This window comes from Equus przewalskii, chromosome 1, assembly GCF_037783145.1.
Source record: "Equus przewalskii isolate Varuska chromosome 1, EquPr2, whole genome shotgun sequence".
Taxonomy (NCBI): Eukaryota; Metazoa; Chordata; class Mammalia; order Perissodactyla; family Equidae; genus Equus; species Equus przewalskii.
The window spans coordinates 76,237,582-76,256,965 of NC_091831.1; the positions used below are offsets into that span (position 1 = coordinate 76,237,582).

Below are 19,384 nucleotides of genomic sequence, written 5' to 3' on the forward strand. Positions count from 1 at the left end.
ACAAATTGAGCTTGCTTTGCAATTTTGCCTAGGGCTGGTTCATCCAAAATTATCCCTATATGCTAATCTTGTCTCTGTGCTTCAGTTTCCTAATTTATAAAATGATGACCTCATAGGGTTATTGTGAAGATTCAATTAATAAAACACCCAGAACAGTGCCTGACTCATAGTAAACACTCCATGAACTTGAGAGAGGAGTGGTAGTATAGTGGTGGCTGATGCCTATGCTAGGGAGGTGTTTTGGGAGGTGTGTGAAATTGGCGAGAGCATGCACACGAGAGTGGAAATTTTGGTCTAATGTTTAAGAATCCCTGGGCTTATTTTGAACAGTCAGTTTTAAAGTCAACCTCCCTTAGTCTTTAATAAACTTTTGGATGTCCATTCTCAGTGCAGAGCCTAGCAGGTAGCCAGACTCTGAGGATATATTACATAGTAAAGAAAAGAAATGGTCATTGTCCTCAGGGAGCCTGTGTGGGGTTTTAATTATCCCTGACATTGTGAAAACTTGTTTCTTGTTATCTCTCTGCCATGTAGAACAGTGAATATAGGAGATGCTCAGTAATTTGAAAAAATAAATCAAGAGAATAAAACTGGGAATGTATGAATGAAGTTGACACCTATAGATTGTTCACATTCCATGATGACCTTAGGATTAAAATTTTTTTCTTATGAAAGTTGTTTATAACTTGTTTTGAGTTCCTTGTAGAAAAATTTGAAATTATTTTTTAAAACCATGAAAGAAAAATGGTCCATACTAGATAGTTTTTGAATGTACGTATATATAATTCAAGTTTGAGGGATTTTACTTAGTATTTTTAAAAAATTCTATTGGTGTATAATATACATTCAGAAAAGTGTATGTAAATGTGCAGCATGATATATTTTCACACACTGAACACGCCCAACTAATCAACACCCAAATTTAAAAGAAGAGCACTGCCAACACCCCAGAAGCTCCCTTTATGCTCCCTGCTTTCACTGCTAAGGGTGGTAACCACTATCCTGATCTTTTTTATTTTTTTTTGAGGAAGATTAGCTCTGAGCTAACATCTGCCACCAATCCTCCTCTTTTTTGCTGAGCAAGATTGGCCCTGAGCTAACATTCGTGCCCATCTTCCTCTATTTTATACATGGGGTGCCTACCACAGCATGGCTTGACAAGTGGTGCATAGGTCTGCGCCCAGGATCCAAACTGGCGAACCCCAGCCTGCCGAAGCAGAGTGCGCGAACCCAAATTCTACACCACCAGGCCAGCCCCTATCCTGATCTTTAATGGCTGAGAGTAGCCTGCTTTTGTGCTTTATATAAATGGAACCATATAGTATGTGCATAGTTCTTATACCCTGCTTATCTTAATATGATGTAGGACAATATTTAATGATATGTTTACAACATAATTTTAATGGCTGCGTAGTATTCTAGCATATAGATACACTGTAATTTACTTAATTAACCCCTTATTGATGCACTTATGTAGTTTGCAGTTTTTCACCATTAATAAATGACACTATGATGAATAGAGATCTTTTAGTGCATCACTGATTATTTCTTTAGAATAAGTTCTTAGACATGGAATTCTTGGCAAAAGTTATACAGTTCTGAAATATTTGATGTATGTTGCTAAATTGCCCTGCAGAAGATTGTACCAAATTACATTCCTACCAGGAGCGTAGGCGAGTAGCCGTTTCCTAGAATTCATTATCAACATTTCCTTGAAGTACTCATCATTTCGGTATTATCATTTAAGAAGATATTTGTCGGTTTGAATGTAGGAGAAAACGGATATCTTACTGCTCTGATTCAAACTTGATTCCTAGTGAAATTGGACATTTTTTTCATAGGTTTGTTGGCTATTTGCATTTCTTCTTCTGTGAATTATCTTTATGTCTTTTTGTCTCATGTTTACTTCTTAGTTTTTCTTTTGTTTTATTCCTGTTCCAGACACCAGAATCAAACTAGGTCCCCTATGCTTGCAGCATATAGGGCAGAGTGATGAAAGTGTAGAACACAGGCCGGAAGGGGGCTGGGGCCTGGGGCAGCATCCTTACACAGCTATTTATTGAACGTCCACTCTGGGTTTTATACCGTGTACCAGTACTTGGGAGTCTCTTGGACTGCTTTACGTTGATGCTGTGTGGTAGAAGAAGCCTGTTTTTCTGAAATGTGACCTTGGTCTATCTAGAAGTAGAACTTCTCTAGAAGGCCAGAATCTGCCATGTACTTCTCTGCAAGAAAAAGAGAAATGTGTGTAACGTAAAGCAGCTTAGACGTGGATTAAGAAGCAAGGAGGATTGCCAGTGGCAGAGAGAGGTGGAATAAGATCAAAAGGTAGTTTACAGCCTTAATCCATGAGGTTTTCATATGCCACATAGTTACCTTCATGTTTATTTGTTTATTTATTGGAGAATCTTGTTTGGCAGTAATATGGAAAAATGTGGGAGAACCCAGTAGAATACCCTTGTAATGGTCCAGGTGAAAGATGAGAGTCTGAGTTGAGGTACAGCTAGAATTAATGGTGTGAAAGGGATAGATTTGAGAAATTCTCCGTGAAGATTTTGTCATCGAGAAAAGGTTATTACGTTTCATGTAATCCATTTTTAAAAGATTTAGTGAGATTATCCATCAAAAATAAGGTAGTGATGTTTAGCATTTAAAGGGATGTTTGAGTTATTTTGAAATTTTACTTTTGTGCAGCAACCTTGTTTTCTGATGATGTCAGATAAATGGGGCATTTAGGTTAAATGTGATTTTTGCTCTTATACAGCTTTTAATCTTTTGAGAAGACATTTTGAAACAGATGAAATAGAATATCTAAAGTCTTATTTTTTTTTGGTATCAGTTTTCCCTGATTAGGAAACTGAGGCATAGGGGTTTGAATAACTTGTTACTGATACCATGCAGCATGTCAGCTATGGAATCAGTGTCAGATATGTCTGGTTATTACATTTGCCTCCCTCTTGTCACCAAAATGTACTTACTCTTAATATTTCTCTGTGAAAAAGTAAGGGGGGAAATGGGCATATTGTTGTCCATTTTACATAAGCATTTAAATTATTCTCCAAATTCAGACTCATTTAGTGTTAGTTCCAGGAGTAGGTACAACTTTCATCGTATTGTTACATATATCTGAGAAAAAATATTCCTGGGCCGTGAATTTTAAAAAGTTAAAGTAGTAACCAGCATTTTCAGCGATCCACTTAGCACTAATTCACCACTTGAACTGGTGTTATGGATAAAAGATCAGAATTTAGATTCAGATGAGCTATATTAAGCTCTTTAGCTACAGAACAGTGATGAACAATGGAGTTAGATTGCCTGGATTAAATCTTAACCAGCCTTTTACTAGCTGTTTGATTTAGGGGAATTTACTGAATTTTTTTTGGTGCCCATTTTCTCATTTAAAAATGGAGCCTAATAGTACCTACCTCATAGGGTTGTGAGCGTTCAATGACAATATGCCTGCAAGGTGTTAAAATGATCTCTATACATAGTTCTTACTACACAGTAAGTGGTCAATAAATGTAGCCTATTTATAAGCAAACCTAATCCATGCCAATTTGCATTTACATTAAAAATAAATTGTCTTTACAGAAGAATTCATTTTAGTGCAAGATTCATGGTAGTGTGAAATAAGAAGTATCTCTAGTCTGTTTAGAATTGACATACTGTTTTAAAAACATCTGTTGTGGGAAATAAGGTATCTACACAAAAATTCTTGTATTCCTATAATTGTTACAATGTAATTTCCTTAAATTATCCTATTAAAAGAATCTATCCCCAGATTTTCTTTTAATTATTTTAATTGGTCCTTTGAAGAAATATCAACATGTTTTTGTTGTCTTTTGACTAAATACCTAGATCCTTTGGCATGTAAAAACATTCCACTTAATGTAGTAAAGATCTCTGGCCTTCAGTAATTTATTTTTGGAAACATTTTTGGATCAGTTCCCACCATTGGAGAAAGAGATGAAATGGATCCCTCATTAGAGCTATATATAATCTTGTACCTCTCAAGCTTTGAAACTGGTGATGAAAAACAAGGATAGTATTTTTCCCTTCCATCTTCTTTCTAAGGACAAATTTGAAAAAGGTATTCCTGCCCATTAGACCTTATGACAATAAAAAATGAGCCTTTCACGTGAGTTGTCACTTTATTTCTTTTTTACTAGAAATATTGCTTCCTCTCCTTCATTCTTCAAAATATTTAGTAAGTGATAAAAGTTTTGCTGGCTGTAGAATTTATTGGCATAAATAAGGGTTCTGATACTTTTCAGCATGGTAGTCCTTTGATTTCATCTCCCAAACTTAATAACTAATATTAATGTAAGATTCACCTTTGAAAGTGCATTTTTGTTGTTGTTAGTTGCCATTAAATGCCTACTATTTGCCTGATACCAAACTAGGACCTTTGTATGCATTATCTCACTTAAATTTTACAACAACTCTGTGAGAAGTATTATTGTACCAGTTTGTTGTTGAAGAAACTGAGGTTCAAGATGTTAAATAACTTTTATAGCTAGTGTAAGAGAGCCGGGATTCTATCTGTGGTCTGATAATCACTCTTACTGCCTGCTACTCCATGGCTTATGCCACGTTGCCTTTCCAAACTGATGCTTCTCGGAAACATCTTGTTTGTTTTGAAGAATTTATGTACATATGTGAACATGAATATATATATATGTGTGTGGAAGGCAAAAAGGCTCTACTCCAAGAAGTTAGTAGTGGTCATCTCTGGATGCTGGGGTTATGTGTGCTTTTTTAAAAAATTTTTTCCTTTTGCATTTTCTACAAACATGAATGTTTATTATTTTGTAATAAACATTTTTGTTTTACATATTGAACTTAGTAATTGAGATATGACATTTCTAATTTATTGTTGCTTATTTCTAGGTCAATTTGCCTTATTCCCTCAGTGGAAATCTGGTCACTATGATGTGGTGGTTGGTGTGTTGTCAGCTCGCAATAACCATGAGCTTCGAAATGCGATAAGAAGCACGTGGCTGAAGCATCTAATACAGCATCCAGCATTAAGTAAACGGTAGGTTTTCCAAGTTGACACCTTGCCTGGTTTACTGAATAAGAGTTCTGAAAAACCTTCTTGGCTAGTCAGAGATGTTAATTCAGGCATGTTAATTTCTCCCAGGAGCAATGGCTATTTCATTTTGCTGGTTGGGGCACAAAAGTAAATTTAACCAAAGTTTTAAGCCAAAAGGTACTTGGAGGAGAGTATCTTCATTGGTTAACATACCCACTGCTGTATTTATAGATAGCTAGTTTTTTGGTTTTTTGTTTATTGTTTTGCTTTGATTTAGAATAGCAGTTCTTAAAAGGCTCTGTTCCAGGATAGTTCTCTGCTTAGACACATTTGTGTCTAAAAATGCTTTTCACTAACTTCACAGAGATACACGTAATTTTTTCGGTTCTGTAGTGTTTCTCATTGATCCGCAGTGCCATGCTCTTTTTCCTGACTACCCTTCCAGGGCTGAACTTTGATAGCGCACCTCATGTTGACATTAGATGGTTCAGTTATTTGTTAGGGGCCCAAGACCTTGGTCTTCTCCTTGCGACCACCCTCTAAAGATTGTGTAGTGAGGGGCTAGTGGGAGAGGAACATGGAAGGTTGGCCTTCTGGTTATGTGAAGACACTTAGGTGATAAGCAGAGAAGGCCCTCTCAGGATTGCATCAATCCTGAGAGGCATGTTTGTGACTGAGTAGCGATACAAGCAAATTGCAGTTGTGAATTTTCTTGTCACTAGTAGTAACATTTATAGATTTCCTATCGTACTCATAGTAGCTTTCATTCCTTTTCAAGACTGCTTTCTATAGTTCATGATTGCAATGATAATAGAACCTATTACCCAGCAAATGAAAGGCCTTAGAATAACCACTATAATCAGAACCATCTCTAAAACCTGCACTTCCTATTGTCTTTCCCGTCTCAGAAAATAATGACCCCTTTCCACCAGTTGCTCAGACCAAAAACCTTGGCGTTTTTTGTTGTAAATGGGGGAGTAAGTTCCCCTTGTGGGATCTTTAGGGATCATTCCAACATGGCCACAGAAATTTCATTGGGAGAGGCATACGAAATTAAAGGATTTATTATCCTCACGTGTTCTAGAGAGAGAGGCACAGTGCGCCATACAGGGGGCCATACAGGAGGAGTCCAGGGAGTAGTCTCAACCAAGCAGTGGGGAGCTGAGAGAGAGTGAAGACCCATGGACAGGTGCCTTTACTGGGAATCAGGGTGGCGTAAAGAAGCAGAAGGCTCGAGGGCACTTCATTGTTGTGTTTGAATGTTACCGTGTCACAGTCGGGAGAAGGCAAGAGGGGGAACTTGTGGCAGGCGACAGCGTTTTCACACTGCTGCATCTGGTCACCTAGGCAGGATGCTCACAGCCTGTTTGTGGGGATGTTGAGGCATCAGGCAAATAGGAAGTTTTAAAAATTTACAATACAGTGTTATCTTGATTCTTCTTTCTCTCAGAAGTCTCCTTATCTGAATTTTCTGCTTCCACTTTTATCCCCTATATTTTATTTTCCACACAGCAGCCAGAGTGATCCTTTTAAAATTAGTCAAATTTTGTCAATTTTATGCTCATAGCCCTCCATTGACTTCCCTTCTTGCTTAGAGTGAAAACCCAAGTCTTCATTGTGATCTTTGACCTTATCTGCATCTACTTCCCCTACACTATCCACCTCACGCTGCTTCAGGACAATAAATGTGTTCCTGCCTCAGGGCTTTGCACTTGCTGTTCCCCCTGCCTGTACCACTCTTCCACTGGATAGCCTCACAGCTCGCTTCCTCACTTTCTTCAGATCCTGCTTAGATGTCGCTTTAGCAGGCAGCCCCATATTAAATAGCATCCCACCCCTGTTCCGTCTCTATCTTCTCCTACTTGGCTTTATTTTTCTTGATAATACTTATCACCACCTGGCATGTTTATTGCATTTAGTTGTATATTTATAAATTGTTTGTCTTTTTACACTAGAATATAAGTTTCACGAGCTTAGGGGCTTCAGCTTTTTTCTTTGATATGTCCCCAGTACCTACAACCTAACCTGGCACAGAGTGAGGTGCTCAGCACTATTGAGTGAATGACCCAGAATGAAGTGTAATTAGTAAAATTAACATTCAGACATTCGCCAGTAATTTATTTGCCATCGTAGCTAGCATTCTTGCTTTAAATTCAGTAAGCTTGGTGATTTGTTTTATAAAAATGATGGGATATCTGGATAAAAATAAAGATTAGTCAGGAGCTTCCTGGGACAGAGAAATTTTGTGGATCCAGTAAAAATACTTAACATGGCTTAAAAAAACAAATTTGGCAAATATCTGCAATAATTCAATTAGCAAATTTATTCATTTCTATTTATACTTTTATTCTAAATGCTAGTTGTTTATGAAAGGTATTTTTCCTTAATTGGCCATTAGTGCAAGAAAGTGTTTGTGTTTCTGTGGTTATGGCTTACTTCCAAAGCTTGTATTTCACTGAAGGAGCCAGACTCCACATATATTTTGAGGACCTTATTTAATTAAAAGCCTTTGTAATAAAATCATAAGTTGTCAATTTCACAAGTATTTATTAAGTATTTTCTGTATACAGGTAGTGTATTATGTGTGGTAGAATACCAAGATGGATACAATATAGGCTGAATCTTTATGGGGCCTTGAAGTTTGATAGAAGGAAATAGATGTAATAGTGTAATAAAATGTTATATGTGCTGTGATATAAATGGAAATAAAAGAGCCTGCAGTGTTTGGGAAACTGCAAACAGTTCTATGTAACTGGAGCACAGGGATTATGAACGTTTGCATGTGTGTGTGGATAAGTGTGAGATAGAGCGCTAGGAAAGGAAAGAGGGGCGGAGAGACAGAGATTATTACATAAAGAGAAGGAGGGAGGGCTTATAACTGTGAGAGGTAGGCAGTAACCAGATCGTGTAGAACAATTGTGTTGAGCGTTCAGTGGACAGTGAGATCTTTTTAGGCAAGAACTGCTGAGGGGCTGAACTAAAGTGGTGACCTTATAAGAAAATAAGGTAATTGAATGTAGAAAGAGGAGGAAGAGTGTAGGATTATTGCTGGCTTTCTGACTTGGAGAAGAATGAAGTCATCAATCAAGACAAAAAATACTAGATGAGAAGAGGAGGTTTCATGGGAAAGAAGCTCGGTTGTGGATGTGTTGAGTTTGAGGTACCTGCAATGTGTGCTAGTAAATATTGCCCAACTGGATCTCTGAAAAAAATATGCTTATATGTATGTATATGTTTATTGTAGATTTTATTGATATAAAATATGTGTAGCACATAATTGATAGATAGCATATACGATACTCTTTATTGTAAATTCCATATAGCTAATTGATCCTCATAGAAAGATTTCATTGCCTTCCAGACTTTTGTATCTATAATGAACTTATGGTTGCAGTTGACGAGAGTATAGTTCTGACATAAATATTTCATTTAAGTTAATGAGTAAGACTAAAGTGACAACTAAGATGTGTGACAGAACTTTACTCTTAGTCAATGAAGTAAATGACTTCTTTGCTGAATCAGGTAATAGGTTTTGAACTTTGAGGGAGAGCATTTCCTCAATTTTTTGTACTATTTAGAATGACGTGGCTACAGACACATCACATTTTTAAGTTTAATCTACATTATTAACATTTTCTCCATCACTTTCCTAAGTCTAGACACTCTGCAAAGCAATATTTGTAGCATTTGCCAGTTTCCATGGTGCAAATATTCCCACCAAGGCCAGTTTCAAGCAACTAATGTGACGTCTGTGAACACAGAGTTGGGCAAGATATGCAGCAGCACACCATTATAATATTTCCATACACATCTCATAGGTTTAAATAACCTCAAGAGCCTAGATAATAGTGAAATAATTAATGATGAATTTGACCATTTATTTCCTTTGTTTTTAATATAATGTATTTAATTGTAAGTTTATCTAATTTAATTTTTAATAAAGACTGTGCTTAATAACCAGCTCACAAAGTTCCTGAAAATTTAGCAATTGGGTGTCACAAGCCAGTAGGAACAGGCTGCAGCACATAACTGTCTGTGTGCCATCTAGGTGAAGATGTCCAATGAATTTATGGATCTTTTACTTAGAAGATGAGTGCAAACTAGAGATGCTAATTCAGGAATCATTCCTAGGCTAGTTGAAGTCTTAGGAATAAATATTGTCCAGGGAGAGCAGGTGAAAAGAGTGAGCAGAGGGGGCTGGCCCCGTGGCCGAGTGGTTAAGTTCGCGCGCTCTGCTTCAGGCGGCCCAGTGTTTCGTTGGTTCGAATCCTGGGCGCGGACATGGCACTGCTCATCAAGCCACGCTGAGGCGGCGTCCCATATGCCACAACTAGAAGGACCCACAACGAAGAATATGCAACTATGTACTGGGGGGCTTTGGGGAGAAAAAGGAAAAAAAAAAAAAGAAAAGAAAAGAAAAGAGTGAGCAGAGTGAGCAGAGATCCAAGGGCAAAGCCCTGGGGTAGTATCCACTTTTAACGGACAAGCTGAGGAAGTAGTAGCAGGGCCACGGACAGAAGGGAAGAGAGCATTTTAAGGAGACTAACACTGTGAGCCATAGAGCAGTCAGGTAGGTAAGGGTTGAAGAGTGTCTTGATTTAGCAGCAGATCAGTGGGTACATTTGTGGTAGACATCTCAACGGAAGTGGTGGGTGTTGAAGCTAAAATTTCTGTTTTATGAAACGAGTGGGAAATGAGAAACTAGAGGCTGTGATTTTAGTTAATTCTTTTGTAGGACTTCACTGTAATGGAAAAGGTGGGGACAAGGAAGGATGATAGCTAAATAGAAATTAATGTCAGGAATTCATCATATTTATAACGTGTGGGGAAGGAACCACAGGTTACAGGTAAGCAGTGAAGCAAGGTCTAGGAGAGGAGAGGCCCTCCTCCTGAATAGAAAGACTCGTCTTGAGCAGAAGGAGCACCTTCTGAAATAGGAGAAGTGAGTAAAGAAGATTGCAGATGTAGATATGTTTTTAGCTGTGGGCATGGGAAGTTGACTTTGCTGTAGTTTGCTTTTAAATGGTCTGAGCATTTGCTGGGAGCCAGGCCAAACATATTCATACTTGCTTTAATCTAGTGCTGCAGTAGAGGCTTAGACATAAGTCATTTGGTAGTTAGCAACTTTTGGTTTGCTTGTTTCCCTTTTTGCTAGACTAGAGGAATAAAGTTAGAATTAATCCTAATAAATACCTGTGTCTCAAAGAAAAAGCTCTGAAATGGGCGTGAGGAAACATGCATGTGCAAAGTGAAGATCACTAACTGATGTTAATGCCTACACATCTCTCAGTGTGCTTGTGAAGTTCATCATAGGTGCTCATGGCTGTGAAGTGCCTGTGGAAGACAGGGAAGATCCTTACTCCTGCAGACTACTCAACATCACGAATCCAGGTAAGGCTTCTTTTTCCGCAGCCCTAGGACTGCCACGTCTGATGTGAGCAAGAGTGGCTATTGACTGATTACTCAGGATGGCTGTGGGGGTTCTTTGTAGACATGTATAATTTCAGGATCCAGGAGAATTTATTTTTCAGTGTGGTTCAAATGCATTTGCAAATTCCTGATGCATAGATAAATCATGAATTACTGAATTTTGAACTTCTGGAAAACTGCTGATTTTCACTAGCCTGTTGATTTATAATAGCCATGATACAAATATTGTGAATCAACTTTCTCTTCGAATTATTTCTAAGCTTCTGCAAAAGAAACAAATAGTAAAAAAATTAGAAACACTAGTAGTATTTTTTATTCCTTACAATTAAAAATTTGTGGGAGTTCCGATGAGGATGAAGAAACGTGATCCTAATCTGGTTCTCTGTGTTACCCGGAACCAGTTTTAGGACGTTAACTCTATAATTGCCTATTTTGTTTATTAGCATTTCCTGTGATGTTCAGCTGTGGTTCTAAGGGCAATTAAACTTTTCCAAATCTTAAATGTGCTGATTATGACTTCTGCTATTTTAAGATTTGTCAAACCCGTATAATCATATCCGCCTTGCTTTTATAGGCAGCAATAGTGTAGTGGTTAAGAGCATGGGCTCTGGAGTCAGGCTCCATGGCTTTAAGTCTCGGCTCGGCCATTTTCTAGCTGTATGACCTTCAGTCAGTTATTTATGCCTCTGTGCCTCAGTTTCATCATCTGTAAGCTGGGGATAAAAGTACTTACCTCATAGGGATTGACATGAGGATGAAATAAGTTGATACATAGAAAATATTTAGAATAGTTTTTGGGACATGGCAGGTACTTATTATTTTAAAGAACCTGCCTTTTTATAAAGTTGAGCTTCAGTCAGCTTTTTTAGTACATTGACTATATTTTCAGGTCTACGTTGTAAAGCAGTAGTTTCTTACTTAGGATGTCTATGAATTTAGTTAACATTGTAAACAAAATTTTGTGTATAATCGTGTTTTCCTGGGGAGAGGGTTTTTTGGAGTCCCAAAGGGACCATGAACCTAATAAAATGTTGTGTTACTCATGATGTAAAAGCAGCTTAGAACAAATTACATTTGAAATCCAAAACCAAACCAAATTTTTTAAAACCTCACCTTTAAATTAACCGGACTTTTATTAATGTGCTTTATTCATTAATAATAAAGGAGTGAAGCTTTCTATTAATGAAAATTTTTCATGTATGTAATAGCTAGGTTGTAAATTTTTAAAAATAGGCATGACTAAATTAATATTGAACCTAATTTTATCCTTTTTGATGATTCAAACAGCATTTAGGTTTATTTCAGTATCTTAAGGTCATCGTGAGCATTAATCATGATACTCTGGATGTGTAGAAGTTTTGATTAACAGCGTTATCAAAGCAGCAGGATTGCCTGTGTCCAGGTAGCTTAAAGTTCAAGGCACATTTGTTTTAGATAGAAAATGTGTAGTTATGTTACAGTGTGCTTAACCTATTGCCTAAAATAGACATGCTTCTACTTTGGATATCTTTTGATTTACTGAATATATTAAAGGGAAAAAACTTTTGTTGTTGTCCAGTATATTTGGAGTCTTGACTTTCCAGTCAGAGCTTGCCCACCCATGATAAAATCTGTATCCTCCTTTTTTTGCCTCCTGCTCGTGTATGTAATTGATGAGCAGTCAATTCTGTTTGTCACATTTCTGTTTAGTCACATTTTATTGAGCATCGAATAAGTGTAAAATAGCATTCTAGGAATTCTAAGGTAGGAATCCAAATGATCTGCTAGGGTATGGAAAAAAGAATTTTTATTTATCTGAAAATAAGAAATGTCACCTTTTATTAATACTGAATATATTGACTGACAATGCTATATGTGTATTTTTGTAAATAAATATATGAGCGTGTGTACAGATGTTTTTAACTGATGAGGTTGTGTGATCAGCAAAGTTGGAAAAACAACTCTAACAGATACAAAGAACTTTGGCATAATAATCCTTTAAAATAGATTTTCATATTATTTCTCAAAGTGGCACTGATATTCTCAGCCATGTTAATGGCTTCATGTAATCTGTCCAGATTCACTTATGGTACTTTAAAAAATTATTTGAAAAGCACTGTTTTGGCTTTGATTAGACAGCTGTGGGGGAGTGGAAAGAGCACTGAATTTGAAATCGCTAAACCTGGGTTTGATTCCTGGCTCTGCCACTTTCTGTGACCTTGGGCGAATTACTTAAACTCTCTGGACTTCAGTTTCTTAATCTCTACACAGAAAATAATGCTACAGGCGCACAGTGTAGTTGCAAAGATGTAATGTGATGAGGCATGGCACATAGTAGGTGGTCAGAAATGCTTACTGTGTTTGATGTGCTTATCTTTTACGAATAAAGTATAGCAAGAGTTTTTCAGTGTTATTTGAAGTGATTTCAGTTACTTTTGTCTGTGATAATTGCCTGACACCACAAATATTTTAAACTGCCCAACAAGAAGTAGGATTTTTGGAATTTGCAGAGCAAGACTAAATTTACTCGTTATTTGTGACTGTAGTTAGTACTGTTTTTAATATTGCTGTTTTTCCAACCTTTCCTAATGGATGCCTTTGAGTTTAATATTCCCCTGTGGTATTTATACATACATATGCACACATGTATGCAAAAATCTATGACAGTGGCTCTGATACTTGAATATTTTACTTAGATGTGGCTGAAAACTTAGTTCTTAAGTTTCAAAATAAGTTTTTTTCCTAGAAGCAGCCATATTTCTGAAGCATTTTTTAAATTGCTTCCATTTGTGAAAGAATTATATAACAAACGATTATCTAGATTTTGCTATCAAGCCCATTTCATTACTTCATATTAGTAAAATAAAAGACTGTATTTATTTGATTATGTGAAACTCCTTTTCTCATTACTTCCTTAGTTTTGAATCAAGAAATTGAGGCATTCAGTCTTTCTGAAGACACTTCATCAGGGCTCTCTGAGGACCGAGTTGTCAGTGTGAGCTTCAGAGTTCTCTACCCCATCGTTATTACCAGTCTTGGGGTGTTTTATGATGCCAACGGTGTGGGTTTCCAAAGGAACATCACCGTCAAGCTTTATCAGGCAGAACAGGAGGTATGCACTGCTTTGTACAAGGTTTTCCCCATTTTTCTTTTTCAAAAACATCAGGTTTTTCCTCATGGCATACAGGAGGTTGGAGACTATGTCATTCTGTCTGGTCGAGAGACTTCCACCTTTCTTCCTTATCGATTGGATACATTATAGTATAATATGTTATAATGCTGGTTTGGGGAAAGAATACCAATGAATAAACGTGTTGTATCTAGAAAAGAAGGAGTTGGACCAGATTAGAAATTCCCAACCTGAAATCCCCTAAAGTCTAAGTAATTTCAAAAGTTGGTAATGAATATAAAAAGTTTGCGACTCTTAGGTATAAGCGAGTGTTACTGTCTCTTTCTTCCGATCCTAAAAGTTTATCTATAATACAAGGCTAACAGCTGCTTTAAATCTTTTTTGTAATAAGATTGTAAAGGGAATAAAAGTTTAAGATAACTGGGGTTACTCTTTTCCTGGCATTTGGGGAAATCTGGTTTGTTCAGACTATATCTGAAGGAGTGTAGCAAGGAATTGAATTTGAAAAGATATATTCCTGGGTTTTAAAATACAGAAATTTTGAAAGAATTATACAGTGAACATGCATAATCCACCAACTAAATTCTATAATAGTTAACATTTTGCTGTATTTATTTTATCACATTTATAGTTGTTTATCAATCTTTTTTTAATGTATTTCAGAGTAAGTTGCAGCCATAAGTATACTTCAACCCTAAACACTTTAGTGTGTGTATCAACTAGATTTTAATATTTGTTTGTGGTTTTTCAAACTTTATACACAGTGAAATGTGCGCAGTGTTTTAAACTGCATAAACCTGTGTAATCCAACTCCTATCACCCTACCCCATTCCCTGGAGGCAGCCGCTGTTCTGATTTTTTTTTTAACCGTAGACGAGTTTTGCCTGTTGTGGGACTTCATATATAAATAGAAGCATGTAGTAAGTATTCTCCTGTGTAAGGCTTTTTTCACTCCACGTGTTTTTGAAATTCATCCATGTTGTATGTATCAGTGAATTTTCCTTTTCCTTTTCCTTCTTTTAATTGCTAAGTTGTATTCCAGCAATATATGATGTTTATCCATCCTCCTATCGATGGGCACCTGGAATGTTTCCAGGGTTTTTCTCCTTTATTCTATTAGCGTGATGAATCACATTTGTCGACTTGGGAGTGTTAAACAAAACTCCTGTTCCTCTTGGTGCTGATGTATTATTCTTTTTATATATTTCTGGAAATCGTGTTGCTTGTGGACAGCATATACTTGGGGCTGCTTCTTTATCTAGTCTGAGAATCTCTACTTTTTACGTGAAGTGTTTATTCCATTTACATTTAACACAGTTATTGAGGTGGTTTGATTTTGTTTTTCATTTGCTATTTGTTTTCTGTTTGTTGCACTTTTTTTGTTTCTCTCTTCCTCCTTTCCTGCCTTCTTTTGTGTTAATTGAATGTTTTTTAGAATTCTGTTTGAATTTCTCTGTTGTCCTTTTAGCTACAGCTCTTTGTACTATTATGTTTTGTGTGCGTGGTTGATGTAGGGATTACAATACACATCCTCAACTTTTTGATATTCTTAAAGTTAATGTTGTCCCCCTTCATGTAAAATATAAGAAACTTGCAACTATATAATTCCATTACTATTCTTTTTTGGTCTAGTTGTTATATGCATTACATCTGTGTATACTATAAATCCCACAATGCAGTTATAATTTTTACTTTAAATAGCTAAATGTATATTAAAGTAATTTAGAGAAAAATAGTGTTTTATATTTGCCCACATTTTTACCATTTATGGTATTCATCATTCCTTCCTGAATATATCCCAAGTTTTCATCTGATACCATCTCCTCCAGCCCAAAGAACAACCTTTGTCGTTTCTTATAGTGCAAGTTTACTATGATGAATTTGCTTAGTTGTCATTTTTCTAAAAATGTTTTTATTTTGTCCCCCCGCACCTTTATTCTTGTGGGATATTTTCTGGATATAGAAATTCTGAGTAGACTTTTTTCTTTTCAATATTTTAAAGATGTTGCTTCCGTGTTTTCTGGCCTCCATTGTTTCTGGTGAGAAGTCAACCATTCTTCATGTTGTTGTTCTCATGTGTGATGTATGTGGTGTGGTTTTTGTTTTGTTTTGTTTTTCCTAGCTGCTTTTAAGATTTTATATTTGATTTTAACCCATTTAGTTGTATTGTACCTTGGTGTGGTTTTTCTTTATGTCTGTTCTGCTCAGGGTTTGCCAAGTTTATTCAAACTGTAAATTTATGTCTTTTACCAAAATTCTTCCAAAGTTTTTCCCAGCCCCATTCTCTCTACTCATTCTGGGATTCCAGCTACATGTGTGTTAGACCTTTTGGTATTGTCTCACAGATCACAAGACTTCATTTTTTTCAATGTTTTTTCTCTCTGTTTTTCAGATGTGATAATTTTTGCTAATCTGTATTCAGAGTCACTAAGTCTTCTAGCATTTCAAGTCTGCTGTTAAGCCTAGCTAATATTTCCGATATTGTGCTTTTTAGTTCTAGAATTTCCATTTAATACTTTTTTGTAATTCCTATTTGTATAAAATTTCCTGTATTTATTTATTTGGGGCATATTTTTTTCTATGGCCTTGACCTTAGTTTTAATAATGGCTTTAAAATCCTGTCTGCTTGTTCTTTTTTTTTTTTTTTAAGATTTTATTTTTCCTTTTTCTCCCCAAAGCCCCCCAGTACATAGTCGTGTATTTCTAGTTGTGGGTCCTTCTAGTTGTGGCATGTGGGATGCCACCTCAGGATGGTTGGATGAGCGGTGCCATGTCCGTACCCAGGATCTGAACTGGCGAAACCTTGGGCCGCAGAAGCGGAGCGTGCAAACTTAACCACTCGGCCACGGGGCCGGCCCCTGCTTATTCTAATATTTGAGTCCTCTTTAGGTCTGTCTTTATTATCGTCTTTTCTCTTGAGTATGGGTAACATTGTCTTCTATTGAGGAACTTAGGATTTTATCCTAGATATTGTGAATAATTCATTGTAGAATCTCTGGATCCTGTTATATTCCTTGAAGAGCATTGATTTTTTTTGTTTTAGCAGGCAGTTAAATGGGCTGGACACAGACGCTGAACTCTGTCTCCTTTGCGATGGGCAGCAGCTGAAATCTCTGTTCAGTTCTTTAGGACTTATTTGGGCTGCTTGCATCCTGTTTTGAATGTGTATTTCATGAGTCAGCCACAGACGTGGGCAAAATTTCTATGCAGAGTTTAGGGCTCTCTCTCTGACCCTTTCCTTTCTGAGGTTTTCCTCCTCACTTCTTAGCTGATGTGTCTGCCCCATATCTGTCCTCTGGTTTTTCAACTGGTAAGACTACAGGTTTTTACTTCAGATTTGCAGTTGTCCCTCAAGGTATGCCTTCAGACAAAGAGCCTTAAAAAAAAGTGTGGGAAACGTACCCGCTGCCTTTCTCTTCTTCCTGGTATTGATTTTCCTCCAGTTTCTGCCTGCTTTGTTTGCATTCCAGAGCCTTCAGATCATTTTTTTAAATGTTTTGTCCGGTGTTCATAATTGTTATCTATAGGAGAATTGGTCTGATGTTATTGGAGGCAAACTGTTCAGTTTTCTTAGACATCTTTAAAAATGCTTTTCTATTATTGTTAATGTTGATTGCTGCTAACAGGTACAATATTAGAGTCACCAATAAATAAAGAAATCAATTCAAGATTAAATTTCTTTTTTGCAGTTTGTCCTATTCCTACTTCCTCCAGAGAATCCATGTAGTTTGTAAATGTGCTTACTGAAATGAATTTGAGGGAACTAATCCTAGTGGTGATTGCAGTTGTTGTGATCACACTGAGAAGAGCTTTATTAAGTTACCAAAGTAGAAGAGTTCCTATACTGTTACTGTAGTTAAAGATTTCATTGACACTGAAGCTCAGAGGGGTAACTGAATAGCAATACTCTGAATTCCACTCTTATCCTTAATGTAGAAATTAGGATTAATCTTGAATGTTTTTGATATACTTAATTGTCTTAGCATATGTAGTCTTTTTTTTTAACTATTCATAATGTTTGAGTTATCAAATCAAGTAGTTTGGTTCAGATGTACAATATTTTGATCATGTTGACTTAACTTTTAGTTGCCGTATTTTTAGCCAAGGAGAAATTAATCTTTGTCCTCAAGGAAGGCCCAATGTAAAGTGGGTGCCACTGGGTACACAGGTAGTCACAGTGCAAAGAGTATTACTACTGCATTGCTGGGAACTGGTGTTAATGGAAGAAATATACACAATCCATTAAAAACCTCTTAATTCTGAACTTCTGCATGATCTTGATAGATTTAACAGAAGTTTCCCCTATGGTAAGTTGGTGTATAAGAATAGGCATGAGAATAAGGAAATGTTCTTGCCTAAAACAACTGGGAAGGACCCAAAGAAAACACTAAACATAAAGAGAATCAGTGCTCTTTTATATTCCCTTTTTTGTTTTTTCTTCTAACGGTTCTTTTTGAAGTGGGATGCGTGAGTACCTTTGTTCTGTTAGAAATCTGTAATCTTTCCGTTTATTCTTTACCCTTTGGGGCTAAGCCTAATAAGTTGGCTTTGTTTAACAACACCTCACACTTCCCCTAATGCTCCTCATTTCAAGGTGGGTATTTTTTTAAGGTTGTGTGGATTGTATTTAGTGTTTCAGAACTTCATGCCGACTTTGGTTATCTTAAATATGTTTATTTGGTAACCATGATGGCGCTAGAAAACCCAAATGATGCCTAAACCACAGTAGAACAATGTTAGTGCCATTGCTGGGGCCATTGAGGATTTAGCTGAGCAAGATGTAAGATATTTGAAAACTTGTGTATACGCTATCTAACATGAAGCATTTCTTCTTGTCTTTCTTCTTTCTTTTTTTTCCCGATTCGTAGGAGGCCCTCTTCATTGCTCGCTTTAGTCCTCCGAGCTGTGGTGTGCAGGTGAACAGGCTGTGGTACAAGCCTGTGGAGCACTTCATCTTACCAGAGGTACAGGGTGTAATGAAGGACTGTGCTAGGCCTGGGTGTGTGCTTTCAGAGGCAGGTACTTGATGTTTTGTTGTACCAGGACAGCTCTCCAGAGTGGTAGATGAGGCTGCTAACTGGGATGCACTAACATGTAGCACTCTGCATTCATACCTCCAGAGAGCTTCAGGATGGCTCAAAGCTGCCAAAACCACTCTTTTTGAAAAGTGTTGCATGTTCCCATGGTTTATTTAGTGGAGTAGAGAACTGCATAGCTGTTCAATGACAAAGGATAGTAATAGGGATGAATTGATAGAAAGACCAGATGCAGATAGCATTTGAGTAAATGAAACAGTTTACTTATCTAAAGAATGGGGGGAAGAAAGCTGCAGACAGGATAATGGCAAAGAGATCAGCCACATTTCCAAGATAGATAAAACTTCTCCAAGTTGTGGAAGATGTCTGAAAGCATAACTGCCACCTTCAGGGTCCCTGTGGTTCCAGTCTTAAGTAGGTAAGTGCTGGAGACCACCTGACCTGCCAGGTGCGCTCATCCGTCTTGGAGTTAAGCCACAATATGGTTGAGTGGTACACAGTTGGACATGGACCTCAGCCTTTCCAGCCTGTTTCATTCTAGCCCAAGTGCATTCCTGAACTCAGCGCTTTGGAACCACAGTGGGGTCAGTTTCCTGGACATCTCTGGGAATCACTTTAGATCAGCTGTAGAGTTCATCCTGCAGCATCAAAGCTGAGTTAGGATGTGCGACCTAGACAGGTGACCAGCCCTGCTGACTCACCAGGAGATGTTTTGCTGCCACCAGTCTTGTGGGGTACTGGTCACACTTATGCAACAACAGAATCAACACATTT

At 37.1% G+C, this 19,384-nt stretch overlaps 1 protein-coding gene across 3 annotated transcripts in view; it reads left to right on the forward strand.

Moving 5' to 3' along the window:
* B3GALNT2 (beta-1,3-N-acetylgalactosaminyltransferase 2) overlaps nucleotides 1-19,384 on the forward strand; it is a 50,962-nt gene that overhangs the window by 3,113 nt on the left and 28,465 nt on the right. For all 3 annotated transcript variants that reach the window (XM_070568593.1, XM_070568606.1, XM_070568598.1), the window contains exons 2-5: nucleotides 4,891-5,038; nucleotides 10,326-10,426; nucleotides 13,363-13,556; nucleotides 18,443-18,538. In XM_070568593.1, the coding sequence (XP_070424694.1) occupies nucleotides 4,891-5,038; nucleotides 10,326-10,426; nucleotides 13,363-13,556; nucleotides 18,443-18,538 (539 nt within the window). The remainder of the gene's footprint in view (nucleotides 1-4,890; nucleotides 5,039-10,325; nucleotides 10,427-13,362; nucleotides 13,557-18,442; nucleotides 18,539-19,384) is intronic.